The 21,736-nt window shown below is 43.1% G+C and overlaps 1 protein-coding gene across 2 annotated transcripts in view; it reads right to left on the bottom strand.

Annotated features, from left to right (window-relative positions):
• The window catches only part of NUDT22 (nudix hydrolase 22), a 37,334-nt gene that overhangs the window by 1,673 nt on the left and 13,925 nt on the right, over positions 1–21,736 (bottom strand). Inside the window, exons 3-7 of one of the 2 annotated variants that reach the window (XM_060758423.2) lie at positions 19,565–20,051; positions 18,187–18,297; positions 17,996–18,093; positions 14,887–14,980; positions 14,274–14,775 (exon numbers count right to left, since the gene is read on the bottom strand). In XM_060758423.2, the coding sequence (XP_060614406.2) occupies positions 14,671–14,775; positions 14,887–14,980; positions 17,996–18,093; positions 18,187–18,297; positions 19,565–20,051 (895 nt within the window). In that variant the 3' untranslated portion in view covers positions 14,274–14,670. Of the gene's footprint in view, positions 1–14,273; positions 14,776–14,886; positions 14,981–17,995; positions 18,094–18,186; positions 18,298–19,564; positions 20,052–21,736 lie in introns of those variants that run through there. The other variant, XM_067472480.1, reaches the window with a different exon arrangement.

Genomic DNA, 21,736 nt, shown 5'->3' on the forward strand with positions numbered 1-21,736 from the left:
GTTCACTTACAATCATAGAGCAATCACAGAGCATTCTGAACCCCACCAACAATAGAATTGGGCCAAACCTCCCACACAGAACTCACATGTGGGCCACAGCAATGCATGGCAGAGGACGGCTAGTGCTATATAGAATCCTTGTAGTTTGGTAGAAAAGGCTTTGTAAAACCAATCTCTCATTATTCCATAGCATTGAGCCCAAGGGTCATGGAAAGTGGCGTCAAACTGCATTCATTCTACAGTATAGATCAGGGGTCCTCAAACCAAGGCCCGAGGGCTGGATACGGTCCTCCATGGTCATTTACCCGGCCCTCGCCCAGGGTCAACCTAAGTCTGAAACAACTTGAAAGCACACAACCACAACAACAGCCATAAGCAGGCCCAAACTTCCCATTGAAGTACTAATAAGTTTATATTTGTTAAAATTGTTCTTCATTTTAATTCTTGTATTGTTTTTAAGTGTTTTTACACTACAAATAAGATATGTGCACTGTGCATTCATTTTTTTTTCAAATTATAATCGGGCCTCCAACAGTTTGTGGGACTGTGACCTGGCCCTCTGTTTAGAACGTTTGAGGACCCCTTTCTCGTAGTTTGAAGCCATTGTTCCGTGTCCTAAACTCCAGGACAGCAGAAAACAAGCTTGCTCCCTCCTCCCTGTGACTTCCTCTCACATATTTATACATGGCCATCATGTCTCCTCTCAGCCTTCTCTTCAGGCTAAACATGCCCAGCTCTTTAAGCCGCTCCTCATAGGGCTTGTTCTCCAGACCCTTCATCGTTTTAGTTGCCCTCTTCTGGACACATTCCAGCTTGTCAACTCTCACGTATTTATACATGGCTATCATGTCTCCTCTCAGCCTTCTCTTCTTCAGGCTAAACATGCCCAGCTCTTTAAGCCGCTCCTCATAGGGCTTGTTCTCCAGACCCTTGATCATTTTAGTCGCCCTCCTCTGGACACTTTCCTGATCAATTCCTCTGTTTGCTGTGTTCCGTAGAGTAGAAAGGGCTATGGGAGAGACAGTGGGTGGGGTCATGCAAATTCCACACCAATGGAGAGAGTAAAGAACACTGAGATGTCTGTGATGGAGGAAAAACAGAAAATCTAGGATGATATTATCCATGTCTGAAAGCCTTCACCTGGGTGGTGGGCAGTGTTGTGTTTGTGGAGGACCTTGGCAGGGCTCTTGGACATGTTCATGAGTTTAATGCATGGGAATAAAATATAATGTACCATATATACTCGAGTATAAGTCGACCCGAATATAAGCTGAGGCACCTAATATTACCACAAAAAACTGGGGAAACATATCGACTCGAGTATAAGCTGAGGGTGGGAAATGCAGCCACTACAGGTAAATTTCAAAATAAAAATAGATACCAATAAAATTACATGAATTGAGGCATCAGGAGGTGAAATGTTTTTGCATATTTACATAAAACTGTAATTTGAGATAAGATTGCCCAACTCTGATTAAATCATTACATATCTTCAATGTAAATGTACTTACGTATCCTTCCAACAATAATAGAGTAAAATAATAAATATAATAATAATATTAATTATAATAAAGTAAAATAATGGAAATGCAATAATAACTAATAATAGAGTAGAATAATGTAATAATAGAGTAAAATAATAAATGCAATAATAATAAAGTAAAATAATAAATGTAATAATAATTGTTCTGTGGTGCGCTGGGCCTGTAAAGAATTTCCTTTAGAACAGGACATACAACCTTTGCCCAGCGGGAATCCAGGGGGCCCAAAGAGACGCTCTCAGGGATCTTCCACCACAAATAGTCTTTAGATGGCTTGTGAAGTATAACAAAGTCCTTTATTAATGAACAATCAAACAAAAACTTCTCATCTTCAGAAAGTCAAACAAATGATTCCAGGCTTTTATGCAACTGGTGGCTTCCTAAACTTGCCCACGAAGGACAGGCAACTGTCTTAGAATCATAGAATCATAGAATCAAAGAGTTGGAAGAGACCGCATGGGCCATCCAGTCCAACCCCATTCTGCCAAGAAGCAGGAATATTGCATTCAAATCACCCCTGACAAATGGCCATCCAGCCTCTGCTTAAAAGCTTCCAAAGAAGGAGCCTCCACCACACTCCGGGGCAGAGAGTTCCACTGCTGAACGGCTCTCACAGTCAGGAAGTTCTTCCTAATGTTCAGATGGAATCTCCTCTCTTGTAGTTTGAAGCCACATATTTATACATGGCTATCATATCTCCTCTCAGCCTTCTCTTCTTCAGGCTAAACATGCCCAGTTCCTTAAGCCGCTCCTCATAGGGCTTGTTCTCCAGACCCTTGAGCATTTTAGTCGCCCTCCTCTGGACACATTCCAGCTTGTCAATATCTCTCTTGAGTTGTGGTGCCCAGAATTGGACACAATATTCCAGATGTGGTCTAACCAAAGCAGAATAGAGGGGTAGCATGACTTCCCTAGATCTAGACACTATGCTCCTATTGATGCAGGCCAAAATCCCATTGGCTTTTTTTGCCGCCACATCACATTGTTGGCTCATGTTTAACTTGTTGTCCACGAGGACTCCAAGATCTTTTTCACACGTACTGCTCTCGAGCCAGGCATTGTCCCCCATTCTGTATCTTTGCATTTCATTTTTTCTGCCAAAGTGGAGTATCTTGCATTTGTCACTGTTGAACTTCATTTTGTTAGTTTTGGCCCATCTCTCTAATCTGTCAAGATCGTTTTGAATTCTGCTCCTGTCCTCTGGACTATTGGCTATCCCTCCCAATTTGGTGTCGCCTGCAAACTTGATGATCATGCCTTCTTCAATAACTTCTTCTTTACTTTAAAGGAAAATCCCCTTTTTCACTTCTCCCAGGCTGACTGTAATCTAACCCTTACGGATGTGGGCTCTGCTACTGGGTCGAACTGCGTCTCGAAGCACTGAGTGGACCTACCAGTAAAGGCTTCGATATTCTCCAGCTGGAGTTCTTTGGTCTTTCAAACTGTTCACCCTCCAAAATTCCTCAAAGCTTTAGGACTGCTTCCCTGGAAATCTTTGGGTGCTCTTAAGACTGTTCTCCCCTGGAAGGTCTTAAGGGTTGTAGCTTTTGTACAGGGGAAGCTTGCACACGTCCTGTACATTAGCTTTCTTTGCTGAGACTAACTAAAAAATGGCTCCCTTCCCTTCCCAATTGCCCTGAGCAAGGAGTGGAACCAACACTTAACGATGATGGACAGGTAACTTGCCCTATGACTGCAGCCAAAGGAAGCCACCTTTCTGCAGAGTCCCTGAAACCTTGGACTGCAAGCAAACATTTCATAGAATCATAGAATCAAAGAGTTGGAAGAGACCTCATGGGCCATCCAGTCCAACCCCCTGCTAAGAAGCAGGAATATTGCATTCAAATCACCCCTGACAGATGGCCATCCAGCCTCTGTTTAAAAGCTTTTAAAGAAGGAGCCTCCACCACACTCCGGGGCAGTGAGTTCCACTGCTGAACGGCTCTCACAGTCAGGAAGTTCTTCCTCGTGTTCAGATGGAATCTCCTCTCTTGTAGTTTGAAACCATTGTTCCGCGTCCTAGTCTCCAAGGAAGCAGAAAACAAGCTTGCTCCCTCCTCCCTGTGGCTTCCTCTTACATATTTATACATGGCTATCATATCTCCTCTCAGCCTTCTCTTCTTCAGCCTAAACATGCCCAGCTCCTTAAGCCGCTCCTCATAGGGCTTGTTCTCCAGACCCTTGATCATTTTAGTCGCCCTCCTCTGGATACAAAGCAAATAACATTGGAGCTCCTGGTACAGCTGTACCAGAACAATAACCATAAATAGTGTAAAATAATAAATGTAATAATAATAATAATAGGATAAAATACTATAAATGTAATAATAATAAAGAGAGTAAAATAAGACATGAAATAAAAATAATACTAATAGCAGAGTATAATAAATATATAATAAATAACCTTGACTCGAGTATAAGCCAAGGGGAGCTTTTTCAGCCTAAAAAAGGGGCTGAAAAACTAGGCTTATACTCGAGTATTTACAATATCAAATAAGGGTATAAATCAGCGTTTCTCAACCTGGGTGTCGGGACCCCTGGGGGGGTCATGAGGTGTTAAGAGGGGTCACCAAAGACCATCAGAAAACACAGTATTTTCTGTTGGTCATAGGGATACTGTGTGGAAAGTTTGGCCCAATTCTATCGTTGGTGGGGTTCAGAATGCTCTTTGATTGTAGGTGAACTATAAATCCCAGCAACTACAACTCCCAAATGTCAAGGTCTGTTTTCCCCAAACTCCACCAGTGTTCACATTTGGGGATACTGAGTATTCGTTCCAAGTTTGGTCCAGATCCATCATTGTTTGAGTCCACAGTGCTCTCTGGATATAGGTGTACTACAACTCCAAAACTCAAGGTTAATGTCGACCAAACCCTTCTAGTGTTTACTGTTGGTCGTGGGAGTCCTGTGTGCCACGTTTGGTTCAATTCCATCGTTGATGGAGTTCAGAATCCTCTTTGATTATAGGTGAACTATAAATCCCAGCAACTACAACTCCTAAATGATAAAATCAAATTTTTTGAGTGATGGTCACTCCTTGTGTTGTGGATGGCCTTAAGTATTTTCTGTTGGTCATGGAAGTTCTGTGTGCCAAGATTGGTTCTAGTCCATCGTTGGTGGAGTCCAGAATGCTCTTTGATTGTAGGTGAACTATAAATCCCAGCAACTACAACTCCCAAATGACAAAATCAAAATTTTTGAGTGATGGTCACTCCTTGTGTTGTGGATGGCCTTAAGTATTTTCTGTTGGTCATGGGAGTTCTGTGTGCCAAGATTGGTTCAAGTCCATCGTTGGTGGAGTCCAGAATGCTCTTTGATTGTAGGTGAACTATAAATCCCAGCAACTACAACTCCCAAATGACAAAACCAATCCCCCCACAACCCCACCAGTATTCAAATTTGGACGCATTGGGTATTTGTGCCAAATTTGGTCCAGTGAATGAAAATACATCCTGCATATCAGATATTTACATGACGATTCATAACAGGAGCAACATTACAGTTACGAAGTAGCAATGGAAATAATTGCATGGTTGGGGGTCACCACAACATGAGGAACTGTATTAAGGGGTCGCGGCATTATGAAGGTTGAGAACCACTGGTATAAATGATGTGAAAGACCTATGATTTCAGCATCGAATAACTTTGGAAACTTGGATAAAGACGTAAAAACAACCAAGGAAAAACAGCACGAAGGATATTTCCATTTGTTTTGTAACTAGAGCTTTCATCAGGACCAAAAAATAAAGTTCTGCTGGAGACGTGAGGCCGTTTGTCAGCTTCCCTTCGTCCCTTCTGTGCGTATCCAAAGGACTGCACGGGGACGGTAATTCTTGGTGACAACGCAGATGCTTGTCCTGCCACGACCCTGTGGCTTGCTGCTGATTCACTTTTGCAACAGACAGAAATTGGAAGATATGCTTATTTGTTGTCTGACGCGCTTACATACAGCCTTTCCGTCACAGTCGGTAGCGCTCCAAGGCCATAAGGCATTTTCACAAGACTCCAGCTCCCAGCATCCCCAAGCCAGTGTGGCCAATGCAAGGTGGGCTCCAGAAAGTATTGCTCCGCAACTCTGGAAAAAATGAGGTTTCTTTCTTTCTCCTAGGAAATGTGGCACAACTTTAGATCTATGCTTTGATAGGGTTAAGTTGTGTTGTTGTGTTGTTCCAATCCAGTGCATCTGCACTGAAGAATTAATGCAGTAGTTTGGTAACACTACAACTCCCATGCTTTGATGGTATAGCAGCTATGCAACACTACAACCCCCCATGCTGCAATAGTATAGCAGTTATGCAACACTACAACTCCCATGCTTTAATAGCATAGTCGTTATGCAACACTACAACGGCCATGCTTTAATAGCATAGTCGTTATGCAACACTACAACTCCCATGCTTTAACAGCATAGTCGTTATGCAACTACAACTCCCATGCTTTGATAGCATAGCAGCTAGGCAACATTACAACTTCCATTCTTTGATACCAGTGACTAGGTAACACTACAACTCCCTTGCTTTGATAGCATAGCAGCTATGCAACACTACAACTCCCATGCTTTGATAGCATAGTAGCTATGCAACTCTACAACTCCCATGCTCTGATAATATAACAGCTATGCAACACTACAACTCCCATGTTTTGATAACATAGCAGCCATGCAACTCTATAATTCCCATGCTTTGATAGCATAGTAGCTATGCAACATTACAACTTCCATTCTTCGATACCATCGTGACTAGGCAACACTACAACTCCCATGCTTTGATAGCATAGTAGCTATGCAACACTACAACTCCCATGCTTTGATAATATAACAGCTATGCAGCACTACAATTCACATGCTTTGATAGCATAGCAGCCATGCAACACTACAACTCCCATGCTTTGATAGCATAGTAGCTAGGCAACACTACAACTCCCATGCTTTGATAGCATAGCAGCTAAGCAACACTACAACTCCCATGCTTTGATAGCATAGCAGCTATGCAACACTACAACTCCCATGCTTTGATAGCATAGCAGTCATGCAACACTACAACTCCCATGCTTTGATAGCATAGTAGCTATGCAACACTACAACTCCCATGCTTTGATAATATAACAACTATGCAACACTACAACTCCAGTTTTGTGCATTGCAGCTACCACCGCCTGCTTTGTGAAGGCTTCTGCATCATCATTTGTCTTCTTTCGATTACATGTGTAATCAATAAAATCACCATTCCCTTTGCTTTTGAAATAATGGAGATCAGGGCTGTAGCAGCATCGATAAACAGAGCCTTAAACCCATGAATTACTGCAAAATAGCAACGCAAAGGCATGCCTGAGAATTAGAGAGATATGGGCATGTCTTCATGACAGATTTAGGAAATGGTTGCTCACATTTGCGATTTAGAGAGAATTAAACATGCTTGCTTTGACAACAGTCATGTCTTTTGTTGAACCATCACAGCCGGTTTGACATTAATACGTCTGCCCATGCGCACACTTGCACATGGAGGGAATGAGCACTGAGTCAAAGGCACCACACTTGATGGGGAAATAGGAACAGCATTAGCCAATGCAACAATGCTCTCCTGTCGCCAGATGGTGCCATCCACCATATTATTCTTTTTCTTGGTTAGGTATGCACAGCTGCCTCCCATTCTTTGAGAAAGTCATTTCAAGGGCAAATGTGACTAAATACAGAAACCACTGCACTACTGCTGACAAGGAGTTAAAGTGGTATCAAACTGCATTAAGTCGACAGTGTAGATGTGCCCTTGGTTTGGAAGCATGAGTAAGGTATTTTATTTATTACGAGCTGTACCCGCCAGGCGTTGCTGTGGCCAGCTGTCCCTCCCTCTTTCTTTCCTTCTTTGCCTCCTTCCTTCGCTCCCTTTCCTTCCCTTTTTTCTTTCCTTCTCTCCTTCCTTCCTTCTCTACCTGTCCTTCCTTTTTTCTTTATCTCCTTTTTCTCCCATTTCTTCCTTCCTTCATTTTTTGCTTCCATCCTCTTTCCTTACCTCCGTCTTTCTCTCCTTCTTTCCCTCCTTCCTTCGCTCCCTCTTTCCTCCCTTTTTCCCTTCCTTCCTTCCTTCCTTCCTTCCTTCCTTCCTTCCTTCTCTACCTGTCCTTCCTTCTTCATCTCCTTTTTCTCTCCTTCCTTCCTTCCTTCCTTCATTTTTTGCTTCCATCCTCTCTTTCCTTACCTCCCTCTTTCTCTCCTTCTTTCCCTCCTTCCTTCGCTGACCTTTCCTTCCTTCCCTTTTTCTTTCCTTCTCTCCTTTCCTTCTCCACTTTCCCTTCCTTCTCCCCTTTAATCTTCTTCTCTCATTTCTTCCTTCCCTACAACTTTCCTTCCTTCACTTTTTGCTTCCATTCTTCCTTCTCTCATTCCTTCCCTCCCTCTTTCTCTCCTTCTTTCCCTCCTTCCTTCACTCCCTCTTTCCTTCCTTCCCTTTTTTTCTTTCCTTCCTTCTCTACCTGTCCTTCCTTCCCCCCTTTATCTCCTTTTTCTCTCATTTCTTCCTTCCCTACTTCATTCCTTCCTTCCTTCGTTTTTTGCTTCCATCCTCTCTTTCCTTACCTCCCTCTTCCTCTCCTTCTTTCCTGTGAGGGAGGAAGGGGAAAAGGGAAGGATGGATGGAAGGAAGGAAGGCAGGGTGGTAGGGGAGAGAGAGAGGGGAGAAGGAAGGAAAGACAAAAGGGAAGGAAGGAAGGAAGGAAGGAAGGAAGGAAAGAAGAGAAAGGAAAGGGGAAAAGGTATGAGGAGAAGGAAGGGAGGGGGGAGGGAAGAAAGAAAAGGGAAGAGAAATGATGGGAAGAAAGAAAAGGGAAAGAAAGGAAAAGAGGAGAAAGGAGGACTGAGGGAGAAAGAAAAAGGAGGGAAGAAAGGAAGAGAAAGTAAAGGAAGAAACAGTATGAGGGGAAGGAAGAAGGAAAGAAGGGAAAGGGAAGGGAGGAAAGAGAAGGGAAGGGAAAGAAAAAGGAAGGAAAGGGGAAGAAGGAAGGAAGGAAGGGGAAGGGAAGAAAGGAAAAGGAAGGAAGGGGAAGAAGGAAAGGGGAGGGAAAGAAAGAAAAGAAAGGAAAGGGGAATAAGTATAAGGAGAAGGAAGGGGTGACAGAGGGAAGAAAGAAAAGGGAAGAAAAATGATGGAAAGAAAGATAAGGGAAAGAAAGGAAAGGAGGAGAAAGAAGGAGTGATGGAGAAAGAAAAAGGAGGGAAAGAAGGAAGAGAAAGTAAAGGAAGAAACAGTATGAGGGGAAGGAAGGAAGGAAGGAAGGAAGGAAGGAAGGAAGGAAAGAAGGAAAGACGGAAAGACGGAAAGAAGGAAAGAAGGAAAGAGGGAAAGGGAAGAAAGGGAAAGAAAGAAAAGGAAGAGGAAGGAAGGGAGAAGAAGGAAAAGGAGGGAAAGAAAGAAGAGAAGGGAAAGGAAGGAAGGAAGGAAGGAAGGAAGGAAGGAAGGTAGGGGGAAGAGAAATGATTGGAAGAAAAATAATGGAAAGAAAGAAAAGGAGGAGAAGGAAGGGGTGGGGGAGAAAGAAAAAGGAGGGAAGGAAGAGAAAGGAGATATAGAAAGGTATGAGGGGAGGAAAAGAGAAAGAAGGGATGAGAGCAGGAGGAAGTGACTCCTCTGACACCAGGGCAAGCTGGGTATTATATATGTTACTTATTATTATTATTTCTTCCTCAGCAGTTGGCAACCCTCCATGAATCAAAGCCACATCCCTTACATAAAGGCAGTGGGTGAGATGTCCCCTATCAAGACAAGAACGATTGAATGAAACCAGCAGCTTAGCACCTCGGGTCACAGCTCAGACAATAATCTGCACAGTGATTGGGGACCTTAACCGGGGCCTCAACTCATTCATTGTCTAAAAATCTGCCAATAATCCAGATAATCAAGGCTCTGGGGTTAGATCAGCTAAAGCCTTGAAATGCAGCTGCTCTCACGCCACCCTTGGGCCAGCCTTCTTTTTCAGGCTCCGGGACTTCCCATTGCCGAGAGATATTACAGTCCGCAAGAAGTGATTTGGAACAAGGATATGTAAATTCAGAATCTCTCCCAATCGCATCTGGGCAAAGGAGAAAAGACATTAACATGAAGGAAATGCTCTAAAATTACAACAGCAAAACAACAGAGAGGAAACAAACAAGGACATCTAATCACCTCTCAACAAAAGATTGCCCCAGGCACTGCCAGGCCATCAAATGCTAATCAAGGTGGTCAGTTGAAACATTCACACCCAGCTCCAGCAGACAAGAGTCCTTTGTCCCGCCATGGTCATTCCACAGATAGTTCCAACAGACCTCACTACCTCTGAGGATGCTTGCCATAGATGCAGGCGAAACGTCAGGAGAGAATGCCTCTAGAACCGCCTGAAAAAACCTACAACAACCCAAAGCTCTCCTTACATCACAACTAGTGGCTTTGCGAAAACACAACGATTCAGTAGAAATTCGGCTTGAGAATCTAGGATTGCTTATTAAAAATCAGAGCCAGCTAACACCTCCCAACAAAGATTTCCCCCCAGGCTGGAAGCAGCCAGGCTTTGAAAGTACAAGGCTATTCAATGCTAATTAAGGTGCTCAATTGCAACATTCACGCTTGCTTCAAACAGACAGGAGTTCTTTCTCCCACCCTGGACATCATTCCAGAGATATATAAACCCCACTTGCCTAGTTTCCAACAGACCTCGCAACCTCTGAGGATGCCTGCCATAGATGTGGGTGAAACGTCAGGAAAGAATGCTTCTTGAACATAACCATATAACCAAACTCACAGCAACCTAATAAAAATACTAGATTTTATGGCTTCAAAGAAATGGGATGGTGTGACCAGTTTAGAAGCAAAAGTTTTGCCTAAATAATGTTCATCACTCAGAAGGGAGCAGTGTCTCTATTATTATTTGCTTAACCCATGACAACATAAATTTGCTGCCAGTTTATGATGACTATAAACCAGGATCATTTCCTTTTGGGTTTGACATCGAAGAACACATTTATGAGGGCTATGGAAGACCTGAAGGGTACTACGTTAAGAAGATAATGAGCAGGCATGCTGTGGTTTTAGCTATGAATCATTTTTAATTGTTTTTAAGGGTTTAGTTTCTTTTCTATTGGTCATAGGGGTTCTGTGTGGGAAGTTTGCCCAAATTCTGTCGTTCGTGGGGTTCAGAATGCTCTTTGATTGTAGGTGAACTATAAATCCCAGTAACTACAACTCCCAAATGTCAAGGTCTATTTTCCCCAAACTCTTCCAGTGTTCACATTTGAGCATATTGAGAATTCGTGCCAAGTTTGGTCCAGATCCATCATTGTTTGAGTCCACAGTGCTCTCTGGATGTAGGTGAACTACAACTCCAAAACTCAAGGTCAATGCCCACCAAACCCTTCCAATATTTTCTGTTAGCCATGGGAGTTCTGTGTGCTGTTTGGTTCACTTCCATCGTTGGTGGAATTCAGAATGCTCTTGGATTGTTGGTGAACTATAAATCCCAGCAACTACAACTCCCAAATGTCAAGGTCTATTTTCCCCAAACTCCACCAGTGTTCAGATTTGGGCATATTGAGTATTCATGCCAAGTTTGGTCCAGATCCATCAGTGTTTGAGTCCGTTGGTCATGGGAGTCCTGTGTGCCATGTTTGGTTCAATTCCATCGTTGGTGGAGTTCAGAATGCTCTTTGATTGTAGATGAACTATAAATCCCAGCAACTACAACTCCCAAATGACAAACTCAATTTTTTTTGAGTGATGGTCACTCCTTGGGTTAGTAGGTGTCTTCTGGCCAAATTTGGCGGCACTTTGTCCAGTGGTTTTTGAGTTATGTTAATCCCACAAACGAATATTACATTTTTATTTATATACACTAGCTGTACCTGCCACTCGTTGCTGTGGCCAACCTTCCCTCCCTCTTTCTCTCCTTTTTCTTTCTTTCCTTCCCTTTTATTCTTCTTTTCTCTCCTTCCTTCCTTCCTTCCTTCTCTTCCTCTTCCCTTCTTCCCCCACCCTTTTATTTCCCTTCCTCTTTCTCCCCGTTCTTCATTCTCTACCTATTCTTGGACTGCAACCCCCAGCAGTCCTCCTGAGCTACCTACCTACCCACCTACCTATCTCTCTATCTATCTATCTGGAGGATTTCTCGGAGTTGCAGTCCAGGAATAGGAAATTGGAAATATGCCGGGATTGGGATGCGCTCAAAGAAATCCAAGGAGAAGAAAGCTTGCATCTTGGAAGCAGTGCATTTGGATCATCCTCCTCTCCTAAAGAGCCTGGTCTAGGGGATGCTGGGAGTTGTAGTCTGGAAGACTGTGGATATGCTATTGTGTGGGGAGTCTTTTTGCTCATGCACTGTAATGTCTTTTTGCTTTTTTCCCTTTTTAAGTCCCTTCTGCTGTGTTTTTCAGTGTTTCTATGAGTGATGGTCACTTGTTGGCTGGATAGGTGTCTTGTGTCCAAATTTGGTGTCAATTCGTCCAGTGGTTTTTGAGTTATGTTAATTCCACAAACGAACATTACATTTGTATTTATATAGACTAGCCGTCCCCTGCCATGCGTTGCTGTGGCCCACATGGGGGTTCTGTGTGGGAGGTTTGGCCCAATACTATTGTTGGTGGGGTTCAGAATGCTCTGTGATTATAGGTGAACTATAAATCCCAGCAACTACAACTCCCAAATGTCAAGATTCTATTTTCCCCAAACTCCACCAGTGCTCACATTTGGGCATATTGAGTATTCTTGTAGAGTTTGGTCCAGATCCATCATTGTTTGAGTCCACAGTGATCTCTGGATGTAAGTGAACTACAACTCCAAAACCAAAGGACACTGCCCACCAAACCCTTCCAGTATTTTCTGTTGGGCATGGGAGAACTGTGTGCCAAGTTTTGTTCAATTCCATCGTTGGTGGGGTTCAGAATGGTCTTTGATTGTAGGTGAACTATAAATCCCAGCAACTACAACTCCCAAATGACAAAATCAATTTTGTTGAGTGAAGGACATACATTGGGTTGTTAGGTGTCTTGTGTCCAAATTTGGTGTCAATTCGCCCAGTGGCTTTTGAGTTCTGTTAATCCCACAAACAGACATTACATTTTTATTTATATAGATTATTTCAGGAAATTCTGAGATTTATGCCTCAGTGTGCATGAAATTTATTTATTTGTCGTGTCAGAGCAACCAGTCCATTATATTACATTTCTAACAGAACAAAGCAAACAAACAGAAAAATACACAACTTGTGAGTTTGGTAGTTGGTTAAATGTCCTTTGACCAGTATATGGCCACTTGGAGTACTTCCGGTGTTGCTGCAAGGACGTCCTCCATTGTGCATGTGGCTGGGCTCAGGTTGCATTGCAGCAGGTGGTCAGTGGTGTGCTCCTCTCCACACTCGCATGTCGAGGATTCCACTTTGTAGCCCCATTTCTGAAGGTTGGCTCTGCATCTCGTGGTGCCAGAGTGCAGTCTGTTCAGTGCCTTCCAAGTCGCCCAGTCTTCTGTGTGCCCAGGGGGGAGTCTCTCATCTGGTATCAGCCATTGGTTGAGATGCTGGGTTTGAGCCTGCCACTTTTGGACTCTCGCTTGCTGAAGTGTGCTTCTTGTAGGTAAGAGCACGGTCCAGAGTGACTCCCAGGTATTTGGGTGCGCTGCAGTGCTCCAGTGGGATGCCTTCCCAGGTGATCTTCAGAGCTCGGGATGCTTCTCTGTTCTTGAGATGAAAGGCACATGTCTGTGTTTTAGATGGGTTAGGGATCAGCTGGTTTTTCTTGTAGTAGGCAGTAAGAGCACCTAGAGCTTCAGAGAGCTTCTGTTCTACAGTCTCAAAGCTCCCTGCTTGAGCAGTAATGGCACGATCATCAGCATAGATGACTTAGGGCTGGGCGGTTTCGTTTCGTAATTCGTTAAAAATTCGTTATTTTTTTTTGATAACGAAGCGATTTTGAACCATTCAGGAGCATCTAAAAAACAAAACGAATTTTTCAATTCATTTCGTAATTGCTTCGTATTCGTTTCGAAATCGTTTCGTTATTATTTCCGCATGTCTGGGGCAAGTTTTATAGCTGTTGTTTGTTTAATCAGTGAAAAAAAATTATAAATATCACACCAACAGTCAACAACAGAGAGAGAGGGAAGCTTCAAAAGTTCCCCCTGTCCCATATGGAGGTTTTTTAGCGTATTGCGCGGTCGCGTCCGCCATTAACGAATCGATTCGTATTCGTTTCGAAATCGTTTCGTAATTGTTTCATAATTTATGAAATTTCGTAAATATCGAACTTTTTTAAAGAAAAATTTCAGAATTCTTTTAAATATCGAAACGCAAAAAACCCCAAAAAACGAATCGAGTTTAGAAACAAATTTTTCGTGGTTGACCAGCCCTAATGAAACTCTCTGTCCCTTCTGGCAGTGGCTGGTCATTTGTGTAGATGTTGAACATGGATGGAGCAAGCACGCTCCCCTGAGGCAGGCCGTTCTTCTGTTTCCGCCATCTGCTTCTCTGGCCCTGGAACTCAACAAAAAAGCTCCTGTTTTGTAGCAGGTTTCCTATGAGGCGGGTGAGGTGGTCGTCCTTTGTGATATTATACATTTTTCTCAGGAAGAGGCAGTGGTTAACAGTATCATAGGCTGCTGACAAGTCTATGAAGACAGCTCCTGTGATCTGCTGCCTTTCAAAGCCATCTTCTATGTGCTGAGTCACATAGTGCATGAAATGAAAACCAGTGGCAAGGGAATGGCACAACCTCAAATGGGCTGGAATACAAAACCTTTTATTGCAGCTGTCACTTTGTAAACCAGCAATACTGGTTGTACTGGTGGCACACAGAATGTACCAGTTCAAAATACATCCCAGGGACGGAAAACACAGCCAGGAATAGAAAATACCGACGAAGTATGTACCATCATTTCATCATTCATGAGAACTATTTTAAAAAAAATACAAGCTCTAATGGGAAATGCAACATTAGTCGACTCAGCAATGGCAAGGGGTTAAGGTGGGAATTATTTGGTCCGTTTCCAAGGAGGGAATAATTCTCACTCCATGCCCCTGGTGTTGATATCCCCACTGTTGCCAAAAAATTGTGATTTTGTGGAATAGTCCCTGAGAGTCCTTAATTCGTCTCCTTCCAAGAACCATTGTTTAGGAGCGCTCACTGGCACTCGCCCATCACCACTGAATAGAGCCTTACAGCCCCTTTGGCCGACGGACACAGTTCCTTCCACAACTCCCCATTCTGCTCCATTGTCAGGACATCCTGTCCACACAGAGACATAACGAAAGCCAGGGTTAAAAGAGTTGGAGAGGTAAGAAGAAAGCAGGTTGTAATGCAGACCATCTTCCACAGACCAGCAGGCCCAACACATACCTCTCTGTTGACAAAGATAACGCTGGTGGATTCCTGAGCTTCAGGGCCCCCGATAGCGTAGTAGTGCCTCACTTCCTCAGACGTCAGGCTGCACCTGAATGAGAGAAGCAAAATGGGGTTGCAAGATGGAAGCCAAATCTTAGACCTGTCAGGGTTTGGTGCAACATGGGCCCTAAAGAAGTGAAAGTACTGTATATACTCAAGTATAAGCCTAGTTTTTTAGCCCCTTTTTTAGGCTGAAAAAGTCCCTCTCAGTTTATACTCGAGTCAAGGTTATTTATTTTTTACTCCCTTGTTGTAGTTGTAGTTATTATTACATTTATTATTTTACTCTATTAATTATAATAATTATTATTATTTTACTCTGATATTACATTTTTCATTTTACTTTATTATTGTTATTATTTTTATTACATTTATTTTTTTACTCTATTGTTATTACATTTCCATTATTTTACTTATTATTATTACATTTATTATTTTACTCTATTTTTTATTATTATTACACTTACTATTTTACTCTGATGTTATTACATTTATTATTTTACTTTTTTATCGTTATCATTATTACATTTATTATTTTACTCTATTTATTATTATTACACTTATTATTTTACTCTGATATTATTACATGTATTATTTTACATTATTATTATGGACGGTGAAGCAACAGCTCCCCTGGTGGCCCGAATACCCTCATGAAAAAGCTGGAATGTTAAATAGCCTCTGTGTGTCTGCCTATATATGTTGTGTGTCTATGGCATTGAATATTTGCCATGTATATGTGCATTGTAATCCGCCCTGAGTCCCTTGCGGGGTGAGAAGGGCGGAATATAAATACTGTAAATATATATATATATATATATATATATATATATATGGCAAACATTCAGTGCTGGGACAAGAATTCATATAGGCATACATAAACATTAAAAACATTTATCTCAATATTAAAAAACACCATTTAAAATTGTCCTTTAAAGAATATACAAGAACATATGGCAAGGCTTATGTTTGACATGCTGCTTGGGAGTCCAAGTGGAGTCTCTTTCTTTGGTTTTTAAGCAGAGGCTGGATGGCCATTTCTCAGGAGGGATTAATGATGTCCTCCTTTATGGCAACACGGGGCTGGACTGAATGGCCCTTGGGGTCTCTTTCAATTCTGATTCTATATGACAAAAATCATTTGGCAGAGCACTGTTGCTACAGCCACCACAGACAAATGCCACAAGAAATTCAGTGTGCAGATTTCACATATATGAATTTAATATGATGTGTAGGAATGAAAGGATGGGTGTATTATGGAAACACCAGTATAATATTAAGGCCTGCAATGACTAACTACCTGCTTGCTGCTTTGTGATTAAAACCTGTTAATGAGATCTGAAGAGTAAATCCTGATAAGAATTGTGACAATGGTCCTTTTAAGTAAGGAAGTCAACACTGCGGCTCCGTACAGAAATGTTTACAAGCCTCCTTGATAAGGAAAGCCAATTAAACAAAATCAACATCTGTCCAGGAACTGATGGGATCTGTCTGTCAGTAATTTACAACTTTCAGAACCACATCAACAGAAAATACTACATAAAAGGATCCTTTTCTCTCAGAGAGAGTGTCAGACCAACTGAACACCATTTCTGAACACCATTGTGAACAGCCGCCTCCTCTCAAGAAGCTGATCATCTTCAACAAGAAGAATGATAAGAATGCTTGAGGAATGAATGAATGATGAATGAATGATTGAATGTCAGAGTATATGTGCAAAGGTTGATGCAATATTCCCCAATATTTTGTCTATTAACCAATATAATTATTATAGCTGTTTAACCTCAGCAGACTGAAAGGCAAAACCAAGGTTACAACAACACCTGTTATAGAACTCCAGCATGCTGATGACAATGTCATCTGTGCGCATTCAGAAGATCTACAAGCCACTCTAAACACCAGAAGCATACGAGAAGCACTGCCTGTCATTGAACATCGAGAAAACCAAAGTGCTCTTCCAGCAGTCACCAGCCAACCCCTCTCCAATGCCAGAGATACAGCTTAATGGTGTAACATTAGAAAATGTTGACCCTTTCTGCTACCTTGGCAGCCACCTCCCCACCAAAGTCAACATTGACACCGAAATACAACACCGCCTGAGCTCTGCGAGTGCAGTATTTTTCCGAATGAAGCAGAGAGTGTTTGAGGACCGGGGCATCCATAGGGATACCAAGGTGCTTGTTTAGAAAGCTATTGTTCTCCCAACCCTGCTATATGCCTGCGAGACGTGGACTGTCTACAGACGTCACATGCAACTCCTGGAATGATTCCATCAGCGCTGCCTCCGGAAAATCCTGCAAATCTCTTGGGCAGACAAGCAGAAAAACGTTAGCGTGCTGGAAGAAGCAAAGACCACCAGCACTGAAGCAATGGTCCTCCGTCATCAACTTCGCTGGACTGGCTACGTTGTCCGGATGCCCAACCACCGTCTCCCAAAGCAGTTGCTCTATTCCGAACTCAAGAATGGAAAACGGAATGTTGGTGAGCAGGAAAAGAGATTGAAAGATGGGCTCAAAGCCAACCTTAAAAACTCTGGCATAGACACTGAGAACTGGGAAGCCCTGGCCCTCGAGGGCTCCAGCTGGAGGTCAGCTGTGACCAGCAGTGCTGCAGAATTTGAAGAGGCATGAATGGAGGGTGAAAGAGAGAAACGTGCCAAGAGGAAGGCGCGTCAAGCCAACCCCGACCGGGACCCCCTTCCACCTGGAAACCAATGCCCATACCGCGGAAGATGCAGATCAAGAATAGGGCTCCACAGCCACCTACAGACTCACAAGAATTCTGATCCTGGAGGACTATCCTACTCGGCCAACGAGGGATTGCCTAAGTAAGTAAGTAAGTAAGTAAGTATAAAACCCAGTACTGGAGTCTGTGTCTACTTTTCCTCTGAAAGTGCCTAATGCAACCTGTCTCACTAAAAGCGGAATAGAAGAACCTTATAGAAGTACTTATGACATATTTGGTGTCAGAAGTGGGATATTCTTTTCCAATGTGGGAAAGTTATTCATAACATTATTTGGCGTCACAAACACTTCTTGCACTTTTTTATGATTTAACGCATTACCTGACATAGAATTCCACGCTGCACCGCCCTGCGCTGGTCTCATTCCGAGCAATCCCCAGTAACACAGGGCTACTCAGTGTTGCCGATGGGAGGTTCACCTGGAAGGCATCAAAGGGCAGGGGTTAGCACATGATGTGTATAATGGGCAAAGCAGTTCAAAGGTAGCCCCTCTTATCCTTGCATCCCCTCACCTCATCTTGAATCTCCCGGAGAACAGAGGAGAATAATTCCTGGACAACCAAGTCACCCTGGAGGTCTTGATGGCAGATGGGTCCCTCCAAGGCGGTGCTTCCTCTCACAACCTGAAAAGAAAAGGATTTACTGTATATACTCATATATACTGCACTGTATATACTTACTGTATATACTCGTATATACCGTATATACTGCACCGGGATTGTGGCACAACTGGCTGAGTGTCAGCTGCATTAAGATCACTCTGACCAAAAGGTCATGAGTTCGAAGCCAGCCCGGGTTGGAGTGGGTTTCCAACCAATTGTGTGTAGCCTGTTGTCGACCTTTGCAACCCGAAAGACAGTTGCATCTGTCAAGTAGGAAAATTAGGTACCACCTTAAAGTGTGGGGAGGCTAAATTAACTGATTTATGAGGCCATAAAGAAGACTCCAGCAAAGCATTCCAGCGGGGAAGCATGCGGGGAATGCGGAAATGCTTCATCAGCGTCACAAATGGACAATGAAAGTGACAGCTCCCCTGGCGGCCAGAAAAAGTTAAATAGCCTCTGTGTATGTCTGTATATGTTTGTATGTCAAAAATTGGCATTGAATGTTTGCCATATATGTGTACACTGTAATCCGCCCTGAGTCCCCTGCGGGGTGAGAAGGGCGGAATATAAAAGCTGTAAATAAATAAATAAAATAAATAAATAATAAATATTATTATTTACACTAGTATATAGTATTAGTGGAGCCCCCGGTGGCGCAGTGGGTTAAAGCACTGAGCTGCTAAGCTTGTTGATCGAAAGGTCGCAGGTTCGATTCCGGGGAGCGGCGTGAGCTTCCGCTGTCAGCCCTAGCTTCTGCCAACCTAGCAGTTCGAAACATGCAAATGTGAGTAGATCAATAGGTACTGCTCCGGCGGGAAGGTAACGGCGCTCCATGCAGTCATGCCGGCCACATGACCTTGGAGGTGTCTACGGACAACGCTGGCTCTGCGGCTTAGAAATGGAGATGAGCACCACACCCCAGAGTCAGGCACGACTGGACTTAGTGTCAGGGGACTACCTTTACCTTTATAGTATTAGTATTTACACTAGCAACACCAGAGGCATTTCAAGTGGCCAGCCTCTGGTCAAAGGACATTTAATAGAACACCAAGCCTGCAAACTTTGAGTTTTGTTTGCTTGTTTGTTTGTTTTTAATGCAATACAACTGTTTTGGTTTGCTCCTGACACGATAGATAAATAAATAAATAAATAAATAGCATATAAAGCTTTTTCAGCGGTGGTGGTACTGAAGTTAAGGTGCGTCTTAGAATCAAAGAACTACAGTATTTACAGTATTTCTACAAGTTTGCCCTCTTCTCTCTACTTGCAATCAGACCAGACTAACCTGTGGTTCGGGATGCCCGCCAGGAATGTCAACCTTCCCAGGTGCTTCCCCTACTAGGAGGCTCCGCTTCAAAAAAACGAACTTGTCGTCTGCTGTGTGCAGCATGGCGCCCACCCCCAAGGGCTGGGCCAGGTAGGCTTGTCTGTCCCCAAAGTCCTCCCAGCCCTGCTGCTGCAGGCGTGCGGCTCCATCGCCCAAGTTGGTGCCCACAAAGTCTTTGTAGCAAGTAAGCCCAAGAAGGAAAGTCAGAACGGCTCCGTCCAGTTTGACGGAATGCAGGCGGAATTTGTCCCCGTCAAAGAGCCACGGGTTCTGCTTGCAGCGCTCTGCCCAAGTGGCCTCAATCTGAATCTGGTCTCCAAGCAATGGGCGCCGGTCATACAAAGGGGACAGCTCAACCTGGACCTGAGCCTCTGTGATGCCCTTAGCAGACGGGCATTGGAACAAGAGCGAGATCTCGGGGTCTACTTTCTCCATGTAAATGCACCTGGAAGGCAAAGACGGAAGTCACCTCAAAGCCTTTTTCCCAAGAGTTATAAAATTATTATTATTATTATTATTAATAATAATAATAATATATAATAATAATATTAATAATAATTAATATAATAATTAGTAATAATAATAATTCAAAGTGCTGCTTTTGACCTATAAAGCTCTATACACTTCTGGCCCAGCTTACTTGTCCAAACGCATCCACTCCTACGTCCCATCTCGTAATCTAAGATCATCCGGAGAGGCCCTGCTCTCGCTCCCGTCAAGAGCACAGATGCGCCTGGCGGGGATGAGAGACAGGGCCTTCTCGGCTGTGGCCCCCCGCCTGTGGAACATACTCCCAAATGAGCTAAGATCTGCTCCCTCCCTCCTGGCTTTTAGAAAAAAAATTAAATCATGGTTTTGGGACCAGGCCTTTGGGCAGTAGAAGCAAATGTATGCAGCAATTCAGAAAGACAATGACTGGAACGGTGATTTGACGGATGAGACTTTTATTGTTTTAATGATTGTTTTACTGCTTATGGGTTTATTTTTAATTTGATTTATGTCTAATTGTAATGTATAATTGTAATTTTTATTATTATTGTATTGTTGTTGTTGTGTTTTACTGATGTATTTTGGCTTGGCCTCTTGTAAGCCGCACCGAGTCCTTCGGGAGATGGTAGCGGGGTATAAATAAAGGTTTATTATTATTATTATTATTATTATTATTATTAATTGTTTGTACTGGCATTGAATTTTGCCATTACCTATGTGGAAACTGCTTTGAGTCCCCCTCGGGGTGAGAAAAGCTGTATACAAATACTGTAAATAAATATATTATTATTATTATTATTATTATTGTATTGTCGAAGGTTTTCATGGCTGGAATCACTAGGTTCTTGTGGGTTTTTTTGGGCTATAGGGCCATGTTCTAGAGGTATTCTCTCCTGACGTTTCGCCTGCATCTATGGCAAGCATCCTCAGAGGTAGTGAGGTCTGTTGGAATTAGGACAATGGGTTTATATATCTGTGCAACGGCTGGGGTGGGGCAAAGAGCTCTTCTCTGCTGGAGCTAGGTGTGAATGTTTCAACTGACCACCTTCATTAGCATTTGAAGGCCTGGCTGAGCCTGGGAAAATCTTTTGTTGAGAGGTGTTAAGATGTGCTTGGTTGTTTCCTCTCTGCTGTTTTGCTGTTGTAATTTTAGAGTTTTTTAATACTGGTAGCCAGATTTTGTTCATTTTCATGGTCTCTTCCTTTCTGTTGAAATTGTCAACATGCTTGTGGATTTCAATGGCTTCTCTGTGTAGTCTGACATGGTGGTTGTTGGTGTGGTCCAGCATTTCTGTGTGCTCAAATAATATGCTGTGTCCAGGCTGGTTCATCGGGTGCTCTGCTATGGCTGACTTCTCTGGTTGAAGTAGTCTGCAGTGCCTTTCATGTTCCTTGATGCGTGTCTGGGCAATGCTGCGTTTGGTGGTCCCTCTGTAGACTTGTTCACAGCTGCATGGTATACGGTAGACTCCTGCAGAGGTGAGAGGATTCCTCTTGCCCTTTGCTGAACGTAGCATTTGTTGGATTTTCTTGGTGGGTTTGTAGATTGTTTGTATGTTGTGTTTCCTCATCAGCTTCCCTCTGCGGTCAGTGGTTCCCTTGATGCATGGCAGGAACACTTTTCCTCTGGGTGGATCTTCA

This window comes from Anolis sagrei, chromosome 12 (assembly GCF_037176765.1).
Source record: "Anolis sagrei isolate rAnoSag1 chromosome 12, rAnoSag1.mat, whole genome shotgun sequence".
In the NCBI taxonomy this organism is placed as follows: Eukaryota; Metazoa; Chordata; class Lepidosauria; order Squamata; family Dactyloidae; genus Anolis; species Anolis sagrei.